The sequence below is a fragment of the Oryctolagus cuniculus genome, chromosome 5 (genome assembly GCF_051225735.1).
Source record: "Oryctolagus cuniculus isolate XC-2025 breed Fujian yellow rabbit chromosome 5, ASM5122573v1, whole genome shotgun sequence".
Taxonomy (NCBI): domain Eukaryota; kingdom Metazoa; phylum Chordata; class Mammalia; order Lagomorpha; family Leporidae; genus Oryctolagus; species Oryctolagus cuniculus.
The window spans coordinates 1,609,806-1,630,498 of record NC_142871.1 but is presented as its reverse complement, the minus strand read 5'-3'; the positions used below and the strand labels follow the sequence as shown (position 1 = coordinate 1,630,498).

Below are 20,693 nucleotides of genomic sequence, written 5' to 3'. Positions count from 1 at the left end.
CACCTCTTACTGACCTCACTCGCAGCTGCTTGTCAGGTCCCGAGGAACAGTAACAACTTCATTTTTAAAATTTATTTGACGGAGAGAGACAGAGAAAGCTTCCATCTGCTGGCTCACTTCCCGGAGGCCGGCAGCAGCTGGGGCTGGGCCGTGTGGGAGCCAGGTGTGGAGCTCTGTCCTGATCTCCCGTGGGTGGCAGGTTCCCAGCCACGGGAGTCCTCACTGCTGCCTCCCAGGGACGTTAGCAGGGAGCTGGCGTGGGGCAGAGCCGGACCTGAGCCTGGGCAGTGCCGTGTGGCACGCGGTGGCCCGGGAGCGCCCCTCACCACTTGGAAAATGCCCACCCAGCAGCAGTGCTGTGCGGACTGCGTAGAAGACACACCTTAGATGCACAGTGATTCTTGTCTCTCGAGTTTATTCTCAGACTTCTCAGATTAGAGGTTGTGGTGGTTTTAAAAGTCACCGAATTCTCTGGTTCTTCAAGTGTATTTTTGCAGGCTTGCTTTGCTTCCCTGTCATCAGCACCGTGGAGCGGGCGCTTCCAGGCTCGTGTGCGCAGTTAGCGGAGCTGCCCTGCGAGTGTCACCGTTGACTCTCATTCCGTGTGCCCTTTGGCGTGCGGTGGCCGACGGTGGCTCATCTCACTTCCTTGTCATCGTCCGAGGCTTGCTGGAGGCCCGGCCTGCTCCGCTGCAGGCTCGCTCCCCGCCTCACGGAGCTCCCGGACCGCACCGCTCCTGGAGCAGCCGTGTCTGCTGCCTTGCTGTTTCTTCGGTGGTAGAACTGTCTTTCGCTGTCTTCCTGTAGGCTGCCTCAAATAAGCTTAAATTGCCTCTTTTGGTATAAAACAGGGCAGGCAGACAGAAATGTCCCATCCTCTGGCTCATGGTGTATGTCTGCAGCAGGTGGGACCACCGTCGGGGCTCCCCCACGCGTGGTGACCCGAGTGCTGGGCCATCGGCACTGCCTCCAGGGTGTGCGTTGGCAGGAAGCTGGACTCAGGAGTGGGGCTGGGACTCGAACCCAGGCCTTCTGATGTGGGATGCCTTCGACACAAATGGCGTCTTCAGCTCTGTGTCAGGTGCTTGTGTCCTGAGTTCTAGGGCCGGCACTGTGGCGCAGCGGGTTAAAGTTGCCACCTGCAGTGCCGGCACCTCATATGGGCGCCCACATGGGATGCCGGCGCCGCAGGCGGAGGATTAACCAAGCGAGCCACGGCGCCGGCCCCTCTACTTCTCTTTGTAACTCTGTCTTTCAAATAAATAAAATAATTCTAAGAACAAACAACAACAACAACAGACAAAACCAAATACTTTTATTTAAAAAATAAGTTCTCAGAGCACTGACGATTGGATTTGTCTTCGAGACTTGAGTCGAGTCGTGATTGGGTTTTTCAGATCAGTACTGAAGCACATCTGGTGTCTCCACTCTGTGGCCTTGAGCAGACCGGGAGGCACTCGGGGTGTGCGGCCCTGCCGTGGGCCTGAGCAGACCGGGAGGCGCTCGGGGTGTGCGGCCCTGCAGTGGGCCTGAGCAGACCGGGAGCCGCTCGGGGTGTGCGGCCCTGCCGTGGGCCTGAGCAGACCGGGAGCCGCTCGGGGTGTGCGGCCCTGCTGTTGCTGTCAGGCAGTCACCTCTGTGGTTATCTTTTAGGCTCAGCCTCTGAGGAAAGAACCGGAAATCATCACTGTGACCTTGAAAAAGCAGAACGGAATGGGCCTGAGCATTGTGGCGGCAAAGGTAGGATGTGATGGTGGTGGCACGGCGCTCGGCCGGCCTCGAGTCCTGGGTCAGAGCTGGTCGGTGCCCTGCTGCCTGCCGTAAGGCGTGGGCTCCGTCCTGTCTTTGGGGAGGGACGTGTGCTCTTGGGTCAGTGAGGGTGACTTCAGGCCTTGCGAGGGAGCAGTGCTGCCCAGCAGACAGCACTGACAGGCACAGCTCGGTCAGCACACGGAGAGGACTCTGGGCCCTGGCGTCCAGGCACTGCCGCCCAGTGGGTGTGGGACGGAGTGTCTTCGCCTCTGCCAGATGCTGGTGTCATAAGCTAAGTTCCTGTTTAAGAACTTGGTTCTAGGGCTGTTCTTCAATTGAGAACTGTGCTGTTAACCTCGGCTCTGTCCTCGGGTGCTGACCGCTGGCCCACCCTCCCCACCCTGGGGCCTGGGTCCCGGGTCCCTCTACCGTGCAGTTCGTGGCAGGAGGGTTTAAAACCACACGAATCTTTTCTTGAGTTGAAAGAAGTTAACATTGTGACTCTTGGGAGTTATTTATTCACAATGCTCTCAAGCGAGGTTGATTCTCAAGAATGTTTGTAATGAATTTTAGCTTGGGGAAGCATAGGTATTTCCAATGGGGCAAATGTGATTTCTTTTTAAAAAAGATTTATGTATTTATGATTTATTTATAAGAGTTACAGAGAGAGGGAGAGGGAGAGAGAGGTCTTTGATCTGCTGGTTCACTCTCCAGATGGCTGCAGCAGCCAGGACTGGGCCAGGTCGAAGCCGGGAGCTTCATTTAGGTCTCCCACGTGGGCGCAGGGGTCCAAGGACTTGGGCCGTCTTCTGCTCTCCCAGGCCATTACCTCGGAGCTGGATTGTAAGGGGAGCAGCCAGGACTGGAACTGGCATCCAGGTGGGATGCTGGCTTCTCAGGGGTGGCTTTACCTGCTGTGCCACAACACTGGCCCCATAAATAGATCGTTTCTAGCTTTTTTTTAGAGATCTAGTGTAAATAACTTACCATGGAGCTTTGCTCAGAGAAGTGGCATTCAGCTAGTCCTCGGAACCTGAGTGATTGGTAGACGGGCACAGGGAGGTCTGTGGGAGGGGGCAGTGACCCCGCGAGCAGGGCCTGAGCCGAGCGCCCCACTAGGAAGGGCTTCCCGATGTCCACACTCTGGTGCTCAGGCGGAGGAGTCTGCTCCTTGTCTGGACAGCCGTGGAGTGAGGTTGGGAGTGGCAAGGCAGTGGTGCACTGACGCGGGGCTGTAGAAGCACCTGGGGCTGCGGGGGTGGGCGCTGTGGGCGGGGCTGCCGCTGAGGCTCAGCTCTGACTCAGAGGGTTGTCCTGTGGTGGTCGCCGGCTTGGATCCTGTGTCCCCACCCGCAGTGCAGAATTGCCGCAGAGCTCCAGGCTTCTGTGGTTCCGGGAAGCGGCGCCCCGCGCCCTGGGGATGTTGGGAGTGAACGCTTGCTGGGGTCAGACTGAGTCCGCGCACTCAGACGCCTCGAGCTGCCTGTTCATCTTGCATCAGCTACCCCTGCTGGAGGCCGGAGCAGCACGGAGGGGCTGCCTCATCAGTCGCTGCATGTTGCCCGGTGTGACTCGTCTGGCCTCTCGGGCCTCGGGCCTTCTCTCTGGCACATGAAGGAACCGGTGTTACCCACAGCAGGGAGGGTCCGCTGGGCGCCCCCGCACCCCTCTGATGTCATGTGGCCGCTGGTTGTTTGTGAGTGTTGACCTGTGTCCTTGTCCGGCTGCCGGGGCAGGTGGACAGTGAGGACAGGATGCCGAGCGCGGAGCCACAGTCAGCCTTTGTTCAGCCGTTGCAGCAGCGCTGGCCAGCGGCCAGAGGAAGGGCGCGGCTCCAGCCCTGCCTTTCCCGGCATGTCCAGGGGCAGCGTCATCCCCACAGCTGCAGAGCCGCTCCCCAGGGAGCCCACGGGAAGGCACTGCCTGTCCGTGGCCCTGGGTGGGAGGGGAACACGGACCAGGAGTCCGAACGGGGAGGGGCCGTGCCGGAGCAGGACCGGTCACCAGAGAGCTGTGCCTTCTACGAACCTGGCCTTGGGCCACCTGCAGCACCCGTGCTGCCAGCCAGAGCTCTCCTGGTCACCTCTCCCACCAGCAGCCCTGTTGGTCACTCGGCTTCCGTGGGGCCTGCAGCCCTGAGCTGCCGTGTGCCCTCTGGCTCCCGCAGAGGCCGCCCTGGAGGGAGGCAGGCCCCTCTCCGGGCCACACCACAGAATGCGTCAGGAGAGCGCGTCTCGGGTGCCGGGAGCCGGAGGAGCGTCTGCGGCCCAGGCGGGGACCTGCACCTGCTGCCACCGGGAGCCGCAGGGTGGGCTTCAGTGCGGGGCCTTGTCCCACTGGGCTCCGTTAGGCTTACCAGGGTTAGGATAGTACCTGATGAAGGAAGTGGCCAGTGTTTAAACTAGTGTGTACTTCAGAGGAGCACATGAGTGCCTCGTTTAAGATACAGTACAGATTTCCGTGGTATGGTCTTCCAGTCTCTGTGGTTTTCTTGTTTCTGAGAGAGAATGTGAAAGATGTGTCGAAAAACCTGGGAGATCATCTCACTAGTATTTGCAGGTGGGGATGGGATTAGAGGAGGAGGACAGTGAGCGTAGCTCTGTCGACATCAGACAGAGCTGGGGGGCGGGCACGGCTGACGTCGCAGCCACTCCGAGCCCAGCTTAAGTACGGGGTCGCTTCCACTCCTCCAAGTCACACGTGAAGCCCACTCACCACAGGGTCACCAGGGGGAGGAGGATGAGGCCCCAAGTCCCTTAGAACTGGACACTGCAGGGCAGAGTGCCTGGAGGCCCGGCCCCGCCCAGGCAGGGGAGAGGAGCTGTGCCCCAAACCCCCAACACAGGGAGGCCGGGTCCTCCCTGTCAGCGGGCGATTCTCGTTTTGGTCTCGCCTCTGCTCTTCCCACATTCGCCCCGAGTGAGTAGTGTGTATACACTTGAAGCGGGAGAAAAGCGAGTTTTGACGGGGAGTCCAGACGCAGCTCCAGGCCGGCAGTGCCTCACTTCGCAGGCCGCGAGCCACGGAGAGGCTGGACTCTCGTGAAGCCGTTTCAGCCGGTCAGCTGCTTCTCCCACTGGACACCACGTGCCAGGCAGCCAGCTTACTGCGCAAAGCCCTCGCTGTCCGGAGGGCACTGCCAGCCGTGTCCGCCGGCTGTTGGGATCCGGTGGCACGGAGGGCAGTGAGGGTGTGCTGAGCACACACTCTGCAGCTGCAGCTGGAAGGAAGGGCACGGAGGAGAGGGCCGTCCCGGGGTGGAGCGCTGAGCCTCGCGTGGCTGCGTGGGGCCAGGCTGGTCGCGCGGCACAGCCGCTGGTTCTGCACGAGGCCGGCCCTGGGACAGTTGGCAGAGGCTGGGCTGACTCGTTCAGTAAGGGCATCTCCAAAACAGCCGCGGGGTTACTTGGTGGCCCTGGAGGTGGGGCCTGGCAGAGCGAGCCTTGTCCTCGTTTGGGTGAGGCAAAAATGAGCACAGTGCAGTTTCTAAAAACTGTTATTTAGTTGAAAATCTGGGAGGCAGATATGTGTCCCATCTGGTGTTCATTCCCCAGATGCCTGCGGCAGCCAGAGGTGGACCAGGCTGGGCCACGAACTCCAGGCTCCTGGGAGGGGGGCACGGACCCAAGTGCTGCCTCCCAGGGTGCGCCTAGCGGTGGCGTGCTTCGGGGGCAGAGCCAGGACCGGATGATGTGGGGTGGCAAACACCTGCCCCCAGAGTGTGGCTTGACGTTTACCCCTGCTACTGTGGGCGCTCAGGATTCCCAGCAGGGGGCAGTAAGTTAGTTGTAGCCGTTTTCCAGGGAGGCCGGAGATGGCCCAGAGGCAGCCAGCGGCAGGTAGGTGCAGGGTGCGCCCTGGAGGGCAGGGCGTTGTCTGTTTACCCTGGAGTTTCAGCGTCACTGTGGGTGCTGTTGCATATTTATTGAGTGGCAGTTCTCAGATGAGTTAATGGACTGGAAACTCACAGTGAGTCCTGGTCTCTCTGGAGCAGCCGAGGAGGTGGCCTGTGCTGGAGACAGGGTCTGTAGGGTTGAGATGGCCGTGAAGGTAAGTGGAACGCTAGTGGCTGGGGGACAGTGGGGCGCAGGTTGGAGCCGGTGACAGCATTCCAGTGTGAGCACAGGGATGCTGGCAGGGAGCTGACTCGGAGAGAACGCCTGTGGAGGAGCCGTCTTGGGGGAAACAGCGTCGCACCTGCCTGGCGTGGGACACGGAGTCCAGCTGACCTGCGGGCCTGTCGGCTTAGTGCACCCGTCCCCTGGCAGGGTGTGCTCGTCCCGTGTGTGCCAGCGGTCCTGTGCGTGCAGGCCTGCCTCACTTACTGTGGCAGAGCCGACGCACTTTCGAGTCCCCAGGGGCAGTTGACCTCCAGAGGCACTTGGAGCCGCTCCGCGTGGCCCGCGGCACACGGGGCTCCGCCGTGGTGGGCCGAGCCGACGGTGCCGTCAGGCAAAGCCTCCGCTCCTTGCCTTTGGGTTGCAGGCGTGGCGTAGCCCCCGCAGCCGCAGGTGAGAGGTGGACCCCTCCCGTGTTCACGCTTGCAGGTCCTGTGGCTGTGCTGCTGTGCCCTCTGTCTGCAGTGTTGGCTTGGGCTTTGGCGCTGTCCTCTTGCCGTCTTAATTGGCGTGTGGCTCAGCTGCTGCAACCCTGAGCCGTGTTTTGATGTCAAGTTCCTGACTCGCCTTCCATGTGGTGGTTAGGTTTTATGAAATCCAGATGATTTGGAGGCCGTGTGGTATGCAGTTTACTTTTTAAAATAGGGCTTTTGGGGAAGCTTAGCATGCTACTTTCTGCTCGTCTGTGGGACAGCGTGATGCTTCCTGTTTAATTTGGGTTTTTTAAAATATCAACAATTCACTTTATTTCTGCAGCTCCTTTTAAAGTTTAATGAGGTACCGGGTGACTGAAAGTCTGAGCGGGCTGGTTGCGTCAGGGTCTGAGTGCTGCGTGGGTCCAGCTTGGCCGGTCAGTGCCGTCCATGCTGCGTCCTAGCGTCGAGCTCGGCGCTGTCGGCCGCTGCCGAGGGCTGAGAGGAGGAGAGCGCTGCGCTTCGGCTCCCGGGATGGAGACGTGGTTCTCCGTCGTGGGGAGGAGAGAGCCTGTGGTGAGTCCCCGCAGGGCGCCGCCGCCCGAGGGAGCGCGTCCTCTCCCACAGGCCTGTCTCAGCCTGCCGAGAGCGAACGTGTTCACGCGGCAGCCACACGCCCACGTGTGCTGCTCTCTGTTTATGCTGGAGATTCTCACCTTCATGAACACGCACAGCTCCTACGCACTGCAAGCCGGAAGCTGCACCGAGTCGTCCTGCTCGGCTCCGCGTGGTCAGTGGCTTGGGGGGGTGGGAGCTGTCACTGTGCCCTTGCATGAGGACGTGGACGCGGCCCCCGGTGTGCAGTGCTTTTGGCCACATTGCGTGGTTTTAGTATAAACTTCCTCTGAAATATGATTTGTTGGCGATTTTACAACTACTTGGGGTATTTTACTATTTCATGTTAAAATGAAGGGCACCGTCTTAAACATGGTCTTAGTTCATGCTCTTTGAGTGCTGGTTTTAAATCTTTAAATCATCCTTAGCTTTGAAAGCTGAAAACACACGATTCCCGGGCCTTCGAGGTGAGAGGGTGAAGGCGGCGTTCCCAGTGCAGCTCCTGCCGCGGGCGGCGTGGCTCCTCACCCAGGCTGGGATCGGCGCTGTGGGCGGCGTGGCTCCTCACACAGGCTGGGATCGGCGCTGTGGGCGGCGTGGCTCCTCACACAGGCTGGGATCGGCGCTGTGGGCGGCGTGGCTCCTCACACAGGCTGGGATCGGCGCTGTGGGCGGCGTGGCTCCTCACACAGGCTGGGATCGGTGCTGTGGGCGGCGTGGCCCCTCACCCAGGCTGGGATCCGTGCTGTGGGCGGCGTGGCTCCTCACACAGGCTGGGATCGGTGCCGTGGGCGGCGTGGCCCCTCACCCAGGCTGGGATCGGCGCTGTGGACGGCGTGGCCCCTCACCCAGGCTGGGATCGGTGCTGTGGGCGGCGTGGCTCCTCACCCAGGCTGGGATCGGTGCCGTGGGCGGCGTGGCCCCTCACCCAGGCTGGGATCCGTGCTGTGGGCGGCGTGGCCCCTCACCCAGGCTGGGATCCGTGCTGTGGGCGGCGTGGCTCCTCACACAGGCTGGGATCGGTGCTGTGGGCGGCGTGGCCCCTCACCCAGGCTGGGATCGGTGCTGTGGGCGGCGTGGCTCCTCACACAGGCTGGGATCGGTGCTGTGGGCGGCGTGGCTCCTCACACAGGCTGGGATCGGTGCTGTGGGCGGCGTGGCCCCTCACCCAGGCTGGGATCGGTGCTGTGGGCGGCGTGGCCCCTCACACAGGCTGGGATCGGTGCTGTGGGCGGCGTGGCCCCTCACACAGGCTGGGATCCGTGCTGTGGGGGCTTGTGTGTGCTGATGGTCTCACCACGCCGTCGAGGGAGTCGGACGTCCTGGGCTGCCTTTAGTCAGCCGCGAATGCCCTGTGCAGCTGCGGTTCCGAGCTGCTGCGGGCGCGTCTTCCCGTCTGGTTGTCTGATGCGAAGCCGTGCTCCGTGGCTTTTCTGATGAGTTTGAAAATAACGCTTTATATTTGTAGGCCAAAGACAAGATAGCAAATTATATAAGAGTCCGCTTTCTAATTATAGCCTACGTGCCGATTTCTGGGAGTGACTGAAATACCAGATTCAGTTACATGAATGAAATAACGTGACAGGAGCACAGACGGGCAGCCCTGACTCCCTGCCTGGGCCCCACAGAAGGCGGAGTTGGCGCAGATGCTTCGCGCCTCCCCAGCTCGGGTCACCCTTGCGGGTGCCGCACCGTGGTGCTCGGGCTCCATGCCTCCTGCCTGTGTCCTGCCACGCAGTGTGTCCCCTGTCCGGTCCATTCCCTTCACGCTGTGGACGGCTGAGATGCAGGGGTGTCCGACACCGCAGGGGGTGGGCGAGGAAGAGCTGGAGTCCACGCAGCCCCCGCCCTGCTGGCTACCTCACCGCCCCTTTCAAGCTGGCTAAGGTAGACTTGTGTGTAGGGAACACTTTTTGCAACTGATTGTTTCAAAACTGAGCCAGTTCCTACCAGCAAGAGAGCACTTGGGAGCATTTTAAAGCCCGAGTGTGGCTTTGATGGTGAGTCGGAGCAGCCTGCTCTGCTCAGAGGAGAGGCACTGGGGCAGGCCCGCCAGCTGTGGCACATGCGCCTGCTTCTGGAATTGCTCCTGGCGCCGGCTGCCTGCGGCTGCTTTCCAGACCTGAGAACAATGGGCGGCATTCAGGCTGCCTGGCCAGCGCCGCCTTCTTCCTCCCACTGTGTTTTTGTTTTTGGATTGTTTTTTAATGATGTTTTCATGCTGCTCATCACACCACACTCCCACAGGCTGCTGCTGGAATGTCTGAGGGTGTGGGGAGGCTGCGGCCCCACGGAGAGCACGGAGCTGCCTCTGGCCATCTCAGCAGGTCCGTAGGTGCCTGGCGCTACGTCAGCTCTGCCTTGGTCACCTTTCTGCTCACTTTGGTTTCTCCTCCTGCCGTAGTCTCACGGGTGAATTTTGGATACCGCTTGCTTCTGCCTCTTGTCTCCGCCTGTCTGCCCGCCCTGCTCTCCCCGACCCTCATCTGTGCCACCTCTCAGGATGCACTTGAGAAACGGGTGGTGGTGGTTGTGTTTCATGTTGAGGACTCGGGGTCCAGAGCTCCTGACTTTGGTTTGCGGTACCTGCTAATGGTACATTTGACATCGTCGTCTGACATCGGCCATCGTGAAGGCACAGGGGCTAAACGTGGCGGTTGGGGCTCCTGCGCCAGGCGTGTGGCTCCCGTGTGTTTGATCTGAGGGCACACTCTGTCTCCAGGTGTAAGATGTGTGCAGCCCGATGCCTTTGGGATGTGGAACTGCTTTCTAAACGTACCCCCTCCCCCGTTGTTTGGAAAGGAGTTGTTAGGTGAGGACTGTTAACCCGAGGGCCAGGCATGCTCTTGGTTTTGCAGGTAATGAACAGACCATGCAGTGATAGCTTTCAATTATTATTTCAGGTATTTTAGGCTGGTGATCCTTAGTTTTTACGTGCCTGTTATGTCGTACTCAGTTTTAATGGCTCATGGTTTGAGTTCAAGATGTGTAACGTTAGCTGATAGATATTATGATGAGATCTTGTTTTTGCCCAATTTTCTGCATAATTATAAATTTATAGCTAGTATTTGTGGCTGCTGATACGTACGTTTAAGAGCAGTGCTGTTTTAGAAACATACTGTGAGCCACGTAAATAATTTTAACTTCCTGTTAGTGACAGTGAAAAGAAACCGGTGAAATTAACATTAATAATGTTTTGTTTTACCCGGTATATCCAAGTTGTTATTTCAACACATAGTAAAAAGTTGTGACTGAGGACCGTGACGCCAGGAGTGTGTGCTGTCTGCCGTCTGGATGTTTCCCAGGCCGACTTCTCAGCCCAGGTGCTCTGTGGCCCCCGTGGCTTGGTGGCCGCACGTGGGCCGGCACCGTTTCAGAGCCTCCAGGGCCCTTCCACCGCGTCCCCTGTGCCGTTCTCTTCGTGCCTCTGGCTGGCGCTGGGTCACTGCTTGCTACGGCTGTCAGTGACTGGCTGCACACAACACTCAGCAGCAGGGGCCTGGGGACTGTGAGTGTGTGACTGTGAGTGTGTGTGTGAGTGTGACTGTGTGAGAGTGTGTGTGACTGTGTGAGAGTGAGTGTGTGAGTGAGCGTGTGTGTGACTGTGAGCGTGTGTAAGTGCGTGAGAGTGAGCGTGTGTAAGTGTGAGTGTGTATGTGTGTGAGTGAGCGTGTGTAAGTGTGAGAGTGAGCGTGTGTGTAAGTGTGTGTAAGTGTGCATGTGTGTGTGAGAGAGAGAGACAGGAGCTGGAGATGATCCATTCTGACCAGACTAGATGAGCGTGTACGTCGTTACTTAGAAATCTGACCTTAAAAAGAGGTTTCACTCCTCCTACAGTCTCTTGTCCTAGGTTATGACATTCTTGTCTCGGTGTAGGTGAAGTGGGTGGGGAGAGCGTGAACTCCAGATAGGCAGGGGTTCACGGCCCCGCAGACGGCAGGTGTCTGGACACGGTGGGCATGCAGCAAAGCCTCTGTGCCCAGCTGACGCCTGGCGTGCCAGCCCAGGCCAGCGTGACCAGGCTGAGACCATGGACATGGTTCAAGCCCGGTGAAGACTGTGGTGTTCGGGTTGACAGTAACTACCCACCTTGGTTTGATCCAGATGGCTGGACTAACTCTTAGTTGTTGTCGACTCTGGTCACTCACGTGTGACTGTCTCTCTGAGATTGTTGCCAGCACTGTGCTTGGATGATGTGTGGCTAGGGTATGGCCGGGGCACAGGTGGCGGGAGGGCATCCGAGGGGGCAGTGAGGCTGCCAGGGAGCTGTGCCACTGCCCTGCAGAGTTGGGGTCACATCTGGGAGCCCCAGGTGCCTGCCAAAATGTAGCACACCCCTAGAATGTTCTAGAACTGACACCGTGCCTGGCCTCCCTCCTGTCACGTCCCTTCTCTAATGGTATTTTTTTAGTGTCGTATTGCGTGAGGCATTGTCCGACCTTTAATCACACTGTGTTCATACCCGGACTCCAACAGCCTTTACATTCAGGTGGGTCCGGGCATGGAGGTCTCGGATGATCACAAGCACGTCTTCCCCTGAAGACCGCTTAGTGCGACAGACGGACTTACTCCAAAGTCAGTCCACTCGGAATCAAAGGACGAGTTGTAACTTGGAATTGAGGACTTTCGGGTATACAAGACGAAAGTTGCTCCCCTCTTACCATCGTGTGCTACCCGCAAGTAACGGTGTGAGTGTCCTGCTAAAGCAGCACGTTTGGAGCCGTGGACTGGAACGCTCGCGGGTTCTGCTCACTTGTGTTGCTTCTTGCCGTGGAGCGGCAGATGGCCTGTGCTGGGTCTTGGGTAAGGGGCTGCTTCCCCCGAGTGCACAGTCGGGCTCCCGCAGAAGCGGCTGTGGCAGAGGCAGAGTTCTCAGGGAGGCGGGGGAGGCGCCGCCCGCACCAGCAGCTGTGGTGACTGTGCCAGGTGGCTGGGATGCCGCACCGGCGCCTCAGCGAGGAGGAGGGCCGTCCTCCCCGGCTGTGCTGGCCTCTGGTTGGCAGGGGAGCCTGGGGTGCAGGAACAGAGGATTCCGGCAGATCAAGGCCATCAGAAAGACAAAGGCAAGGTGGGGGCCAGGACAGAATGGGGCCCAGCTTGGTGCCAGTGACTAGGAGGCTGATGTGTCTGCCGCAGGCTGGCCGGGGTGCTCTAGAAGGAGGATTTCCCGAGACGCGGGCCAAGGGAGGCCAGCAGATCCGGCAGGAGGAGCCGCCCGCCGCCTCCTGCCGAGCGTCAGGACTCACCACGGGCGCTCAGGGCTGGCGGCTGGTGGGCGTCTGAGTTTACACTTACTGAACTCCACGCTGCATCAGTGTTCTCAGCCGCCTGCCAAGGTGGCCGGTTTCGCGTTCTGTGACGCACTCCTTGCAGCCCGTGTGGCGCCTGCGGTGGGAACCTGTCATCGGTGTGTCAGGTGTGGCGTAGTTAGGAAGTCCCGGGCCCTGAGCTGCTGCGTGCCCTGCTCCGCTCTGTGGCTTCCTTGGTGCACTGTCTAAGGAGTGACTGGGGTCCCCGTAGTCTTTGTTGACGGTGACCTTGGAAAGCAGACCAGAGATGGGGGAGGGAGGTGTGACTTCCTGTCTGAAGCACAAACTTGCTATTTCCTCTTTTATAGCAGTATTACCAGAATGTTGCCAGTATTGCTGTAAACATTTTTCTTGTCAGAGATGGTAGTAATTGGTTTTGTTATTAAAAAGATGCTTTTTATTTTTAAATTGCAAAATCAGAGTTGCATTAACCAAAAGAGAATGGCATGCGACTGCTGTGGGCTCCTTCACTGGACCAGTTGGGAATCTGACGTTCGGCCGCCAGTCGGGTGGGAAGCAGACAGAGAGTGGCCTGGACTCGGCCTAAAGGGACGTGAAGCCACGTGCGTTTGCTGAGAGCACGCGACCGCAAGACCACTGGACAGCTGCCCCTGCGGTGCGAGGAGCCCCTGGGGCCACGCTGTCTGCGTTGGCCAGTGTCGGCACGGTTGGCCGACTGCTGAGTGATTCAGCGGCTGAGCTGTCACTCGGGGGTTGGGAGCGCCGTTTCACTGGTGGGCGGGGGGTTTCGTCTCAGCCGTCGTTTGCTCTCCTGTGCCTTAGCTCCGCAGGCTCAAGGAGGCTGCCCCGGCCTGGATGCAGTCAGGTGGGAGCCTGGGCTCTCGGCGACGTCGCGGGCGCCACCTGCACGTCGGACTTCTTATTTTGACATTTCAAAGTCAATATAAAAGTGTGCGGGCTTCGCCAGCTGTTCAGGAGAGACAGGGAGTGCGTGTGTGTGTGTGTGTGTGTGTGTGTATTTAGGGCAGAAGGAGCCATCCAAGGCCCTTGGGTCTAGGTGTTGGCAGTGCTGGGCAGTTTTTGTTTTAACTTTTTTTTTTTTTAATTATTTACTTATTTGAAAGAATGACAGAGAAAGGGAGAAGCAGAGAGAGATCTTCCATCTGCTGATCGCTCCCCAAATGGCTGCAACAGCCAGGACTGGGCTGGGCTGGAGCCGGGAGCCAGGACCCGGGAGCTGCTTCCAGGTCTGCCACGCTCTGCTGCTGCTTTCGCAGGCCATGAGCGGAGAGCTGGCTCGGAGAGGAACAGCCGGCTACAGACCGGCACCCATGTGGATGATGGCACTGCACGTGGTGGCTTGATCCACTATGCCACAGCCCCGGACCCGTGTTTTAATGTTTGATTTTAGTAAAGTTATACGTTTACCAAAAAAAAAAAAAAAAAGGAATTATTTAGTTCCCATGCAGCCCTTACTCCATTCCCCACACTGCTCCAGCCTTCTGTTTCGCAACATCCTGTGTTAGATCGAGGGGTGTGTGTGTGTGTGTGTGTGTTTTCAGTTGTAGCCACAACAGGTAAGGGAGAGGCCTGCCTGGTGTTCAGCAGGCAGCTGCATGTTTGGGCTGGGTGGGAGGTTAGAGCAGGGAGTATGGCGGCTACCTAGGAGAGATGTGTGGACGCGGCTGAGCAGGTCGGGAGAACTGTGGTCTGGGGTCAGATGCCACGGAAGAGGGGCTGGTCCGGGGGTCAGGTGCCACGGAAGCGGGGCTGGTCCGGGGTCAGGTGCCACGGAAGCGGGGCTGGTCCGGGGTCAGGTGCCACGGAAGCGGGGCTGGTCCGGGGTCGGGTGCCACGGAAGCGGGGCTGGTCCGGGGTCGGGTGCCACGGAAGCGGGGCTGGTCCGGGGTCGGGTGCCACGGAAGCGGGGCTGGTCCGGGGTCAGGTGCCACGGAAGCGGGGCTGGTCCGGGGTCAGGTGCCACGGAAGCGGGGCTGGTCCGGGGTCAGGTGCCACGGAAGCGGGGCTGGTCCGGGGTCAGGTGCCACGGAAGTGGGGCTGGTCCGGGGTTGGGTGCCACGGAAGCGGGGCTGGTCCGGGGTCGGGTGCCACGGAAGTGTTTGTTTCCACCCTGTGTGGGCCGTGGAACCACAGCTTCCCAACATGGAGTTGTTTGGTTAAATGAAGTTGTGTGATGTTTTCAGAATGTAGGGGATGTGAGTTTCCAGAAGGTGGCACACAAAGCAGTGGCTGCAGCATTCGTGACCCCCACCCCGCCCCCCCTTCCCAGAGAAAGGGAGCCGGGTAGCCCTGTGGTCAGGGGTGCTCTGTACACGTAAACTGTCGGTTTTAAGAGTAAAATGTGAATAGTTTCCTAGAAAATTTGTTCTCATTGATTTACTGAAATCACCCTTTTTAGAAGACGTATTCATTTATTTGAAAGGCAGAGTTCCAGACAAGCGGGGTTGAGGGGCCGGGGAGAGGTCTTCTGTCCACTGGTTCACCCACTGGTTCACCCACGATGGCTGAGGCTGGGCCAGACTGAATCCAGGAGCCAGGAGCTTTTTCCAGGACTCTCACATGGGTGACAGGCCCGGGTACTTGGGCGTCTTCTCTGCATTTAGCAGGTTCATTGGTAGGGAGCAGCCAGGACTTGAACCGGCACCACGTGGGCTGCCAGCGTCTCAGGTGGCAGCTTTACCTGCTGTGCCACAGCACTGGCCCTGGAGTTGCGGTTTTTGTAACGTGTGTGTATACAAATGCAGTACTCATAGCTCACAGAGGTCCGTTACTCTTACATAGTAAGACAGTTCTATGGGGACTGGGTCTTGCTGCTTTAATATTTATTTAGGCCTATAATATATGCTTTCTGCATAATTATCTTTGTTTGCCACAATAAATTTCTTTCCATTTTAAAATCTGAACTACAGGATATGTAGGAAAAGAACGAGAGTGTGAGGGGCGTGGTAAACGTTGAAATGTCAAGACCCCGCAGAAAAGCCGCTTCAGATGAATTAAAATGTGTTAAAGTAGCTCCTGCTACACGCTGTGTGTGCAGCTGGCCGTTTGCGTGTGCCTGTAGCTCCTCCTACACGCTGTGTGTGCAGCTGGCCGTTTGCGTGTGCCTGTAGCTCCTGCTACACGCTGTGTGTGTGCAGCTGGCCGTTTGCGTGTGCCTGTAGCTCCTGCTACACGCTGTGTGTGCAGCTGGCCGTCTGCGTGTGCCTGTAGCTGCTCAGAGCTGTGACATGAACTCTGCCTGTGCTCTGGGGTGTTCATGAATAACTGATTTTTCAGATATTCTTTCCTTTTAAGTAAAATAGACACATTTTCTGTTTTTAGTTTTACCAAATAGAGGATAAATGCTGTTAACGTAGTTTCTATATTTCTAGTTTTCCTGTACAACTAGGAATTGTATTGTCCGTGTCCTGTGGGGCTCTGTGCAGTGTGTTTCTCCCGGCTGTGTTGAGAGTGGTATTTCTGCCTTGCTCTTACTTAGGGCGCGGGCCAGGACAAACTGGGAATCTACGTGAAGTCTGTCGTGAAAGGAGGCGCGGCGGACGTGGTCAGTATCCTTGTGGAAGAGCGATCCACGGTGCCACCGATGCTTAGCTGCAGGGGACTGCAGTCAGACAGGTCCCCCCCACACACACCCCTGCTGGACGTGTGCAGGCCAGGCACTTAGCTGCAGGGGACTGCACAGTGCAGACAGGTCCCTCCCCCCCCATACACCCCTGCTGGACGTGTGCAGGCCGGGCACTTAGCTGCAGGGGACTGCACAGTGCAGACAGGTCCCTCCCCCCCCCCACACCCCTGCTGGACGTGTGCAGGCCGGGCGGTTAGCTGCAGGGGACTGCAGTCAGACAGGTCCCCCCCCCCCACACCCCTGCTGGACGTGTGCAGGCCGGGCACTTAGCTGCAGGGGACTGCACAGTGCAGACAGGTCCCCCCCCCCACACCCCTGCTGGACGTGTGCAGGCCGGGCACTTAGCTGCAGGGGACTGCACAGTGCAGACAGATCCCTCCCCCCCACACCCCTGCTGGACGTGTGCAGGCCGGGCAGTTAGCTGCAGGGGACTGCACAGTGCAGACAGGTCCCCCCCCCACACACACCCCTGCTGGACGTGTGCAGGCCCGGCAGTTAGCTGCAGGGGACTGCACAGTGCAGACAGGTCCCTCCCCCCTCACACACACACCCCTGCTGGACGTGTGCAGGCCGGGCAGTTAGCTGCAGGGGACTGCACAGTGCAGACAGGTCCCTCCCCACCCCACACCCCTGCTGGACGTGTGCAGGCCGGGCACTTAGCTGCAGGGGACTGCACAGTGCAGACAGGCTGTGTACTTACCATTCCCCCCCCCCCCACCTGTTGGACACGCGCAGGATGGACGGTTGGCTGCAGGGGACCAGCTCCTCAGTGTGGATGGACGAAGCCTCGTCGGACTCTCTCAGGAAAGGTACGGCTTACTTCTTTGCTAGAAGCTTAGTATTAGCATTTTTAGATGACATTTTTTATTAAATCTCAGAATTAGAAAATGGAAAATAGTGCTGAGACACTTTGCTTTGTTATTGTGGACTCTGAGTGTCCCTGACTTGTATCTGTTAACAAATATAAATGTGGGTTGTAGTCTACAGCATCTGCTTTGATGCTTAAAAAAAAAAAGTGCTGCTGGCACTTGCTGGAGTTCTGCGTGCCGCGTCACCGGGGCGGGGCCGCGGCTGTGCACCTGCGCCGGGTCACCGGGGCGGGGCCGCGGCTGTGCACCTGCACCGGGTCACCGGGGCGGGGCCGCGGCTGTGCACCTGCGCGGTGTCACCGGGGCGGGGCCGCGGCTGTGCACCTGCGCCGGGTCACCGGGGCGGGGCCGCGGCTGTGCACCTGCACCGGGTCACCGGGGCGGGGCCGCGGCTGTGCACCTGCGCCGGGTCACCGGGGCGGGGCCACGGCTGTGCACCTGCGCCGTGTCACCGGGGCGGGGCCGCGGCTGTGCGCCTGTGCCGTGGCTGTCAGCTCAGCCCCGAGTCTCACTTCACTCTCGTGATGCTCTCTTCCCAGGGCTGCGGAGCTCATGACAAGGACGAGTTCTGTGGTGACACTTGAAGTGGCGAAGCAAGGTGCCATCTACCACGGCCTGGCGACCCTCCTCAACCAGCCGTCCCCCATGATGCAGAGAAGTAAGCGCCGGCAGGGGGCGCCGGCTTTACTGACTCCACCGCGTGCCTTGTCTTTTATAGCTGGTTAAGGGGTTTGTCTTGTTTAAAGGATTTATTTAATTTATTTGAGAGGCACAGTTAAAGAGGGAGAGACAGAGAGATAGGTCATCATCCGCTGGTTCACTCCCCAGATGGCCGCAATGGCCATAGCTGGACCGATCCAAAGCCAGGAGCCAGGAGCCAGGAGCTTCCTCCGGGTCTCCCACGTGTGTGCAGGGGCCAAGCACTTGGGCCATCTTCCACTGCGTTCCCAGGCCGCAGCAGAGAGCTGGATTGGAAGAGGAGCAGCCGGGACACAAACTGGTACCCATATGGGATGCCGGTGCTGGAGGCTGAGGCTTAGGCTACTTGGCTACAGTGCCGGCCCGTGACCTGTTGTAATGTCACACAGTCTGTGGAGTTGGGTACTGGCGGTCGTCCCAGTGCCCGGGGGTCAGGAGTAAGGGGCTCCATATTCCCCTGGAGCCGGGTTCCCTCGGGGCCACCCCGGCATCCACCAGCTGCTCCCCTGCCCCCAGAGCCGTCTGACTCCGCCCCCGCGGCTGAGTGGTGCTGGGAGCTTCCATCGCGGGGCTCCGAGCGAGCTCGGGTAGTGAGGGCGTCCGTGGATGAGGACACGTCTAGAATTTGTTGAAAGGATGCAGAACCTGCAGCAGAATCCCGGAGCATTCCCCTCCCGCCATCGCGCCCCTTCCCGCGGGTCCCGAGACGCCTGCTGAGTGCGGCAGCCGCCGTCCGGGGGCCTGGGCAGGGCCCCCCTCGTCACAGGTCAGCGCTCGGAGGCGTGTCTGAGCGCCCGGGCCTCCTGTGAGCTGAGACAGACAGCAGGCGGCCCTGGCAAAGCCATGCGGCCTGTCACCGGCCTTGACGCGTGACATCCTGAGTCTGCTCTCTGAGTTCACGGGCGTTTAAAAGCAGCAAATTCGAGGCTAAGTCGGGAGCAAGGAGGGAAGCAGCTGAAAGCAGCTGACGCACAGGGCCAGCAGGCGGGAGAAAGCCCCAGGAAGCAGGGAGCTGAGTGACCGCTTCCAGTGTGGCTCCTCGTGGAGGTGACGTGGGTCGCCCTGGGGGCCAGTACAGGTTCACTGGGGTCGGCAGGCAGGCTGCGGCGAGGACACCCACCTGTCACAGTGCATGCCTGGTGTGAGCCCTGGCTCTGGCTCCCAACTTGGACTTCCTGCTGATGGAGACTGGGAGGACAGGTGACGGCTCGTCGGGCCTGCCACCCACGTGAGAGACCGGAGTGTGCCCCTGACGCCCAGCCCTGGCCCAGCCCTGGCCCAGCTCTAGCCGTCACCGGCATCTGGGGACGAGCCAGCAGAGGGGGCCATGTTCTTTTGTTCTCTGTGTCTCTCTGCCTCTTACATAAGTACATTTTACTTAAAACAAGAGTTTCTGTTTATGAGGAGATGAACTAAATGTGTGTTTTTCCCACTGATAACCTGTGATATAAAATGTTGTCAGTTTTGGTGTATGTATTTTAAAGCTTTTTAAAGATTCCATAGAAACAATGCATTCTTTTATGAAAATTAGCATATTTCTCACGTTAGCAGCAGTCGTCAGGAATTCCGGATGTTGCCGGTGAGTAAAGTGGGTTCCTGCACGAGTGGGGCACTGACTGCCCCGACCTCAGTTTCAGATCGCCGTGGCTCGGGGAAACCTCGACCCAAGAGTGAAGGTTTTGAGCTCTATAACAACTCAGCCCAGAACGGGTCTCCTGAAAGTCCTCCGATGCCCTGGGCGGAGTACAGTGAGCCAAAGAAGCTGCCTGGTGACGACAGACTGGTGAAGAACAGAGCCGATCACCGCTCCAGCCCCAACGTCGCAAGTAAGCGGGGTCGCGGGGCAGTGAGAGTGCCGCTCTGCGCTCTGTCTGTTACTAAATGGAAGCTGCTGCCGGGGCCTCGTTTCCCAAGGCTGTCATCACCAGCATTCTAGCAGAAACACAAGCTGCATTGGGGAAGCCGTGATTCAGAGACACACTGAAGTCCAGCAGGCGCGGGCGGTTCCCAGAGGAGGTGTGAAGTGCTTTTCACACTTCTAAAGGCTGTTAACGGAGAGAGGGAACCCCGAGGGACGTGGTGCAGACACAGGACGCTGGGGCCCTGTGAAGTGTGTGCCAGCAGCCGCTGGGCTGTGGGTGCCCCGAGAGCAGCCGGAGCTGTCACCGGCAGTGCCGTGTGGGGAGGACACGGTCACAGCCCTGCAGACACCCGGTCGTGTCACGTCTGGTTTGTTGTTCTCCTCTTCAGCTTTCTTCTTCTGTCTCTTTCCAGCAGATCAGCCCCCCAGCCCTGGAGGAAAGGGCACGCACCCCTCTGGAGCAGCAGCCAAGATAACGTCGGTCTCCACGGGGAACCTGTGTGCTGAGGTCAGGGGAGACACCGTCCTGCCCGCCTTTGCCCGCGAGGGTCAGGGTTGTGAGGAACATTTCCACCCGAGAGATTAGCAGTGGTTACGTTTTCCCAGTTTTTAAATTTTCTGCTTCTTTATTTTCAGTTTTATATGAAAGATAGACAAAGTGAGAGAGACAGAACTCTTCCACCTGCTGGCTCGCTCCTCAGATGGCTGCACAGGCAGGGCTGGGCCAGGCTGAAGCCAGGAGCCTGAACCTCCATGTGGGTCTCGTGTGGGCGACAGGGACCAGCCTGTCACCTGCTGCCATCACCTGCTGCCTCCCGGGGGACATTAGCAGGAAGTCGGGCTGGGGCAGGGCTGGAACCAGGCGCCAGTTGGGGGTGTTGATGGCTCCCGAATGTGCCGTATCCAGTCTGGATTTTTGGCATACTAGTCAAGTAAACCAGATTTAGATGACTGGGTTTGGGCAGGATTACATGTTTTTCGTTATCACAGTACAGAGTCCAACACTTTGAAGTTTTAACATGGCGTGTGATGTAACACTCTGTAAGAGCTCATCAGCGTGGGAACAGCTCAGTGGCGGCAGCGGTGTGTGCCCGCGGCCCACGTGCTGTCCTCTGCGTGCCGTGTTCACAGGAGCCGCTGCCTGCACCCAGGCCCGAGGCCTACCCCATCCCCACACAGACCTGCACCCGCGAGTACTTCACCTTCCCCGCCTCCAAGTCTCAGGACCGGGCGGCCCCTCCGCACAGCCAGTGGCCGAGCTACGAGGACAAGCCTCTCGTGCACACGGACAGTAACCACTGCAGCGTTGCAGCTCAGGTTAGAGACGCGGGGCCCACAAGCCCCCCAGGCCTCGCGGGGTCAGGTGACCACGGCAGGCTGCGGACGGCGGCCCTGAGATGCAGTCGATGGGTTCTCAGAACATCGTTGTCCTTTTTGAAGTTAGGTCTGA

The 20,693-nt window shown here is 59.0% G+C and overlaps 1 protein-coding gene across 28 annotated transcripts in view; it reads left to right on the top strand.

Moving 5' to 3' along the window:
• Window positions 1-20,693, top strand: part of AFDN (afadin, adherens junction formation factor) — a 145,433-nt gene that overhangs the window by 107,392 nt on the left and 17,348 nt on the right. For 13 of the 28 annotated variants that reach the window (XM_089332450.1, XM_051841909.3, XM_051841907.3 and 10 more), the window contains 7 exons: window positions 1,654-1,740; window positions 15,668-15,733; window positions 16,550-16,623; window positions 17,223-17,341; window positions 19,014-19,208; window positions 19,660-19,751; window positions 20,375-20,560. In XM_089332450.1, coding sequence (XP_089188576.1) covers window positions 1,654-1,740; window positions 15,668-15,733; window positions 16,550-16,623; window positions 17,223-17,341; window positions 19,014-19,208; window positions 19,660-19,751; window positions 20,375-20,560 — 819 coding nt within the window. Of the gene's footprint in view, window positions 1-1,653; window positions 1,741-6,802; window positions 6,860-9,026; window positions 9,226-15,667; window positions 15,734-16,549; window positions 16,624-17,222; window positions 17,342-19,013; window positions 19,209-19,656; window positions 19,752-20,374; window positions 20,561-20,693 lie in introns of those variants that run through there. The other 15 variants (XM_089332447.1, XM_070074581.2, XM_051841895.3 and 12 more) reach the window with 3 other exon arrangements.